Here is a 7,771-nt window from a genome sequence, read left to right on the forward strand (position 1 = left end):
TAGTACAAAGTGTGTTATTCTTCCAAAGCATATAAAAGTAGCACAAGGTTTATTAAGAGACTCAGAATATAGTTTAATAGATAAAGCAAAGCTTAACGCATTAATTGAGCTAATGCTTTAAAAGAAGAACCATTGTGATTCCAAGCTTTTTCTCCACTCAATTTGAATTGTTTGACTCTAGCTCTCATTGTATGCCCTTCTTCATCAACCATTAGCCTTTTCACCATCAACTTTATCTCCTCTCTTCCTACAATTTCCTTTGATGGCAATGTTTTGGATCGCACTGCTATTTTCAGCTCTTCTACCAACAAAGTAGCATTCATTCTCTGTTCTGCATATAGGGGCCAAGCTATCAAGGGTACTCCATGGGTGATACTTTCTAAGGTCGAATTCCACCCACAGTGCGACAAAAATCCCCCAACTGATTGATGCCTTAAAATTTCAACCTGTGGAGCCCAATCAGAGATTATCAATCCCATATTGTTGCTCCAGTCCAAGAATCCTTCAGGCAAATAGCTTGCTAATCTTTCATCATTGCAGTCATTTCCAACGGTGAAAAATGACCCATCACAGGATTTTGCAACAACTGGTGTTCGGACCACCCAAATGAACCTTTGTTGGCTTAGCTCTAAGCCCAAAGCCAACTCTCTCATTTGCTCCTTTGTCAATATCCCCCCACTCCCAAATGATATGTACAAAACAGACTCACTCGGTTGCTTGTCTAGCCAAAGAAACATTTCACTTTTGTTCGAGTCAATTGGTCTGTTTGGCGTTGTTACCATTGGCCCAACTGGATAGATTGGAGCCTTGCTGATACCACCCCAGAGCTTATCATCTCTCAAAGCAGCAAGCGTTGCTGGTTCCAGCTCCTCCCATGTGTTAAGCAAAATCCCATCAGCCATTGGGATCTTAATCCCCATATTTAAATATTCCAAGTATTGCTGATCAGATCGACATAACATTGGATCTACTACATCTTCAAGTTGAAGAGGCCTACATCCGGGGATAAGCAAAGCATCCTTTTCATCAACATACTCTCCCTTGACAACCTCATCGAGAACCGGAAGATATAAAGTCAAAGCAAGAAACCCTGCATGCGAGGGGATATAAACAAACTTGGGAATCTTAAATTGATCAGCGAAGTCCATACTTTCATATCCGAATAAATCAACAATGAAAAGTGTTGGAGGGACACTCAAAGCAGAGACAGCAGATGAAAAAGCTGGTTTAATTTCACGCATAATAACAACTATTCGAGTAACCACCGCGGCATCAGCATGGACAAGGTGAGAAATATCGGGTGGTGGGAGAAGGATGATTCGACATAGGTTCAGGCTCATAAACGATTGGATTACCTGAGATTCTGCGGCTGATAGTGAAGGAACAACGAAGATGGTTACCTTGGAATTAGACAGAGTGGCTAGGCGCTTTGAAAGCTCCAGGACTGGAGTAAGGTGGCCTAAACCAGGGCTTGATAACAGTACTACGTGAGTCTCCATTTCACTTTCCATGTCTGAAACAAAAACTAGAGCCAGCATTGAAGAAAAGTCATGGTATTAGAGACTGATTTTAGTTTACAAGCGGTATTTTGGAGTGTCTACATCAGATTTGTCCTTCTATTCTTAAAAGGTTGATCCAAGTAAGAAAAGACCAATTTTGCACCACACAATGGATATCCTTTTCTAAGTATAATGATTGACTCACAATCCATAATTTAAGGTGTAGCTAACGGATGTATATCAACAGAAATTTTGATCTCACTATTTTTCCTTTTTACTCGTTTAGGCTTGTTTTTTTTTAAATTATAGTATTAAATTTTAAAATGTTACAAAATAATTGTTTAACTATTTAAAAATTTTTATTTCAATCATTCAATTATTTGAATATTTTTTATTTAATTCACTGGTTATTAATTGTTTTTAAAAATTCAATTAACGAGCTCTAGCGACGATTCTATAATCGATACTGATGGATCAGTATCATCGACAAGTAGAAAAATATATCTTAGATCCAAGTTAGTCGATGGTTAATGTCGGAGATCCAAGTTGATCCACATGGCAGACATAGATTAAATAAAAATATATAAATATATATTAATAAAAATATAATTTTTTCACATCAAGAATGAATATGAACATATGGTTGTTGAGATATTTTTAGTAAGTTCATATATATTTTTTATTTTTATAAAATATTAATTTTAAGTTTTATTGTTATAAATATATAATATATATTTATAAAAATATAAAAGAATTACAATATTTTAGAAAACATATAAAAATTTATAATATATAAATTAATAAAAAATTATAATTTATAATTTTATAAAATATATAAACATATAAAAGAACTAAAATCTCTAAATTTATAGAAATATATATATATATATATATATATATATATATATATATATATAAGAACTAAAAAGTATGTCTACATTAAATTTGAACAACCTTCTGTCAAGGTTCATTCTTGATGTTAAAACTTTTTTATATTATATTTGTTGAAACCATCTTTCTAAAAAAATTTAGTTGTCGACTTAAATACGAAAATTGGGAGTCGCCACCGATCTTTTATTGAGGTGTGATCGAATCACCTTGAAAATAAATTTAGGTCTACAAATTTTGAGAAAACAGGTTCGGGAGTCGGTTACGCACGAGGAAGGGTTAGCACCCTCGTGATGCCCAAAATTGGTACCGAATTGATCGTTTAATGTCTTAATGTCAAAATTTTGAAAATATTTTAAAATACGATCCTTTTAACTTGAATAAATTGAATAATAAAACACTCTTATTTCAAAGATATAAAATGTCACACCCAGTGAGTTAGGGTGCAACATTTTTAATCTTCAAAATTAAGTTTATCTTTTAACTTTTAAAACTCATGCATTTGAGAAGGATATTTGATTATTCGGGTCAAATGAGAAAATCAAAACCCAGTAAGTTAGGGTTCAATTTCACAAAATTCCTAAATATCGAATATTGTCTTTATTCATTTATTAGAAAAAATCCTCGTCTCGAGAGAACAATATGTCATATCCAATGCGTTAGGACACCACGTATCGAATTCTCGAGAATGAGCTTTTTATTTATGTTTTAATTTAAGCATATCCTCGGTTATTTAGATTCAACGAGGAGAATTGGAACCCAATACGTTAGGGCTCAATCCTTTCGAAGATCCTAAATGTCGAGTATTGCGTTATTTTTGAAAACTTTTGTATGAAATAACTTTAACATTTGTAATCTTTTGAATGAACAAAAACGATTGAATAATAATGTACAACCAGACGATAATTCATAAACCATAATATATGTTAATGAATTCAAATAATCGATAAATACCAATAAACAATGTCAAACACATAAAGGCAATAATCTCACATCACATATAAATATGAACATTAACATTTAAAAGCTAATAATAATAATAATAAAATACTAAGAAACAAGCGAATTAATACAAACACCTACCCCATGTACAAATTTGAAATAACTAAAAACAAAAGAAAGGAAATTATATAAATTTAAAATAAATAATATATAATTGAAAATTTGAAATAAATAATAAAAAATACAATTAAAAAGCAAATATTTCATAAAATAATAGTGTCCCAATAAATTTAAAAATTATTACTATATCAAAATACATAAAGATATATACATATATTAATTTAGATAAATAATATATGAGAAAAAAACAATAATAATGTAAATAACATACGTATATACTAATAATAGTAACAAAATAATTAATAAATTAATAAAAAACAAATGTAAAAAAAGGGTTAAATCACAATTAGATCTAAATTAATAAGAAATTAATGTAATTAAAACAAAGCAGGGGACTATATCGCAACGCGCGAATTATATGGGGGGCCGAGTGGGAAATATTCCCTCCCTTCCAAAATGCAGCGTTTTATGTGTGACTGAATTGAAATAGGTTCAAAATTCATGCGAGAAATTTACAGAAAAACAAAAATGAAATTAAAAAGGCGGAGTAAAAAGGAGGAATCAAAGGCGCAAATAGACCACACAACAAAAATGCGCGGATCCTCCCGAATTAAGTCACACGCTGGGTTATATGGTATCTGGCGCCGTTTTAAGGCCACCGGAACCGGCCTTAAATGGCGTCATTTTTCACACAATAAATACCAACCTCCAAACCCTAAAATCAGCAGCTATTTCATCTTAACAAAGCAAAAAAGAAACCTAAGCTAAACATGCCCCTCTGCGCCGCTCCTTAGACCAGCCACTCAAAGGCTCTTTGATCCCTCGCCCGATCTCCGATTACGACAGAGAAGACAAGGAATCGGCTCCACAACAAAGGTAAACTCCTCACTCTAAACTTCCTTTTTCTTTTATTTATTTACACTAGCAATGAACAGAAGAATAAAAGAAAAATAGAGAAAAAACGAAGAGAGACTAAAAAACCTTACGAAATTTTCTTTGAATTTTTTTTGTTTCTGTATTCAATTTTTTTTTGTAAAAAAGGATCCTTTTACATTGTTTGCCTTGGCTCTTTATAGCCAAAATTAAAAAATAAAATAAAATAAAAAAATGATCTGTCATTGCCACGTTTTGGCTTTCTGTTTTCTCTTTCTTTTTCGTTGCTGGTTGTTGCTCTGTTGGTGTTGTTTGTTTCTGTTGCAGGTGTGGCGTTTGTTGTGTGTAGGTACGGCCTGGAGAAGGCGCGCGTAGACTTGGCGTGGAGGCGACAGACGTGAGGATCTGGTTGATTCTTGCGCAACAACTGCTAGGGTTTCTGACTTCTAGTTGGGTTAGTCGGGCCAGGGTATTGGGCTTAGGTTTTGGCTAAGTGTTGGGTAATTGGGTTGGGGATATTAGTTGATTCAGATTTAGGGTCTGTTTAGGTTTGGCTAATTTTGGGCTAGTAATCTGGGTTTAGGTTTAGTATTTGGGTTAAGGAGTGAATTGGGCTTTGAATCTGTAAATGGCCATTTATTTATTTTTTGGGTTTTTGGTTTAATTTTAATATTTATAAAAACTAGGCTGTTAATAGTGGATATTTTAATTTAATTTATTTTCTGGTATTTATTGGGCCGGGCAAAATGGGTTATTACAGCTGCCCCTCTTTGCTCATTGTCGTGTAACAGGAATGAAGCAAAGACTTAAAAATAGCCAATTTTGCCCGGTCGTGCTGGACCTTGGTGCACTTCTTCTTTACGTAACCTCATTCCATCCTACTGCATCTTCAAAGGTATAGGAATTGGTGCCTCGATCCACTCCACCGCAACGTCGGGGAGATAGGATTTGTAATTCGTAACTTTGAAAGAACAAAATTTGCTATCTCTAGTCGGCAAGACTTGATGCGATCTGCTCTACTGCAACCTCAGAGAGATAAGATCTATTACTTTAATCCGCTCCACCACAACCTCAGGGAGATAGGATTATCGACTTTAATCTGCTCCACTGCAACCTCAGGGAGATAAGATTTGCTTCTTCAGTCTGCCCTACTGTGAATTCAGGGGGATAAGACCTGCTTACTCAGTCTGCTCCACTGCAACCTCAGGAAGATAAGACCTGATGCGATCCACTCTACTGCAAGTTCAGAGAGATAAGATCTATTACTTTAATCCACTCCACTACAACTTCAAGGAGATAGGATTATCGGTTTCAATCTACTCCGCTGTAACTTCAACGAGATAAGATTTGTAGTTTCCAACCTGCTCCACTACTGCTTAGGGAGATAAGGCTTGTGTCTTCGATCTGTTCTTTGGGGAACATGACCTGTATAATTCATTTTAAGAACCTAATTATGCCTAATGATTAGGATGGCATGATCAAGATGTATCAAATGCTCCTAAATAGACATGTGTGAATTGTGTTTGCATGAATGCAGAATTTTATTTTTTCGAGAATGATCCCGCTTAAGATGTCATTACTCGAAGTTTATTAAGGCTTTGTCACTGAAGTGCTACAACACCTTCCTTCTCGACTGGCGTTTTCTGAAGAAACATTTAGCCAGGTTGCTCCCCACTGTAAACCTTAAAGTTATATCCACTAGGGCACAAAATTTGTACTATCATTCTCCCACTGTAATTCAATGGTAGAAATATGACTTTTCCTCAATCCTCTTTTATCAAAATTCAAGGATATAGGATCTTAATCTTTCTGGTCCCTTACACCATTTCCAGGGTGCCGTACCAAAGACTCATGCGCAAATGGAGGCTCTCTTCTCTGAGGTAACCTCTTCCTCTTGCCTGGTGATCATTACTTGCTTGTTTATTTAAGCTTTTTCATTAACACGATATCTTGTCATTTTGTTCAATCAATGCATTTGACAACAAAATCCAAAGAGAAAGTCCAAATTTAGACTCTTCCTTCTCAAATTTTCATCCTTTAAATTTGGTGTGCTCTAAACAATAGTCCTATTTCTGGTTCCTATATTATTTAGAAACTTTTCAGAGTAATATGCAAAACTTCCTTTGTGAAATTTTTATTAGTCCATTGATCATTATTCCAATGCAACATGCTTGAAAAAAAGGGTCATAACAATGGATAAGAATAAAGTTGGTTCTGAGCATAGCTCGAAAGAACAAATTATCAAAAATTGTAAAGAAGGGTAATAAAGAAATTGATTGGGAATGTATATCTTGGAAAAGGAAAAAAGTATTCTAAGAACAACAAATTCAATATAAAATATGAGAATTGGGTGCCCCAGACATCGCAGCTTGAACTTCTCTGTACAAACTTTCTAAAAACCATTTTGAGTTTGACATTTGTTTGAGAGATCTGCAGTACTCCGTCAACACTTCAGGATATCGCCTACCCTTTCCTGTTGATTCAAGTATAGCAAGATCACCACATGCGCCAATCGGAATAAGATTTGAATCGCTCTGATCACTTCATGCCCCCATTCCAGTCAATATTTGAGCAGCCCTTTTCGGGTTTTCAACTCAAATCCCCTTTGGCTTAAGGTGCCATTTGCGAGTTTTCCCTTTAGCCTCTCCATTTTTACTTTTTCATTTTTCATTTTTTTTCATTTTTTACTCTTTTTTTTTAGTTTGAGGAATCAAGGCACCCTTTGCAAGTTTTCACCTTGGTCCCCTCTCCTTCTTAAGGTGAAGTAGTGCTTGATTGAATCGGAGTTCGCAGGATTTGGTGAGTTTTTACCATCTATCCTACTCAAGATCAGAGCTCCTCTGGAAAAGGCCTTTGGTGTCCATTTTCCTCTAAAATCCTTTTGTGTAAGAAGGATCTTTCTCAACATTAGGTTTCCCTTATAGAATTCTCTGAGGCGAACCTTTTGGTTGTAGGCTCGCGTCATTTGCCTTTGATACATTTGACTGTGCTGCATAGCTTTTAGCCTTTTCTTTTGATCAGATTGGATTCATTCTACTCAACTAAAACCCAGAGAACAGCGATTTCTACTTCAATATGTAAAACTACTTCCGTCTTTTAAACCAAAGAAAATAGTGTTGCCCCAGTCAAAGCCTCGATAAACGTTCAAAAACAAAGAAGGCGGATGGTAACTTCACATGCCAACCCTTGTAAGTCTCAGTCATTTTTGCAATTCATTGTTTTGCAATACAGTGACAAACCGTGGTGTCTAATTTTGAATTTATTATAGCCCTCAGCTATCGTGCTGTCATTCAAGTTCAATGCATTTTCCAATACCATCCTCTCTGGGATCGGCATATAATGGCATTGGCGTATGAAGCAGCCTCTAATGATCTCAAAAATGAAGCAATGCCCATTAGAAATCTTCGATAATGGTGATGTCCATGCCCCATTTTGCTCAAAATTTGAGT

The 7,771-nt window shown here is 35.0% G+C and overlaps 1 protein-coding gene across 1 annotated transcript; it reads right to left on the bottom strand.

Moving 5' to 3' along the window:
• Positions 1-1,643, bottom strand: LOC105763298 (anthocyanidin 3-O-glucosyltransferase 5). The gene has a single exon (XM_012581478.2). The coding sequence runs from the start codon at positions 1,536-1,538 to the stop codon at positions 93-95; it is 1,446 nt and encodes a 481-aa protein (XP_012436932.1). The 5' UTR covers positions 1,539-1,643; the 3' UTR covers positions 1-92.
• Between the last annotated feature and the right edge of the window lie 6,128 nt (positions 1,644-7,771).

The sequence above is a fragment of the Gossypium raimondii genome, chromosome 12 (genome assembly GCF_025698545.1).
Source record: "Gossypium raimondii isolate GPD5lz chromosome 12, ASM2569854v1, whole genome shotgun sequence".
Classification (NCBI taxonomy): Eukaryota; Viridiplantae; Streptophyta; class Magnoliopsida; order Malvales; family Malvaceae; genus Gossypium; species Gossypium raimondii.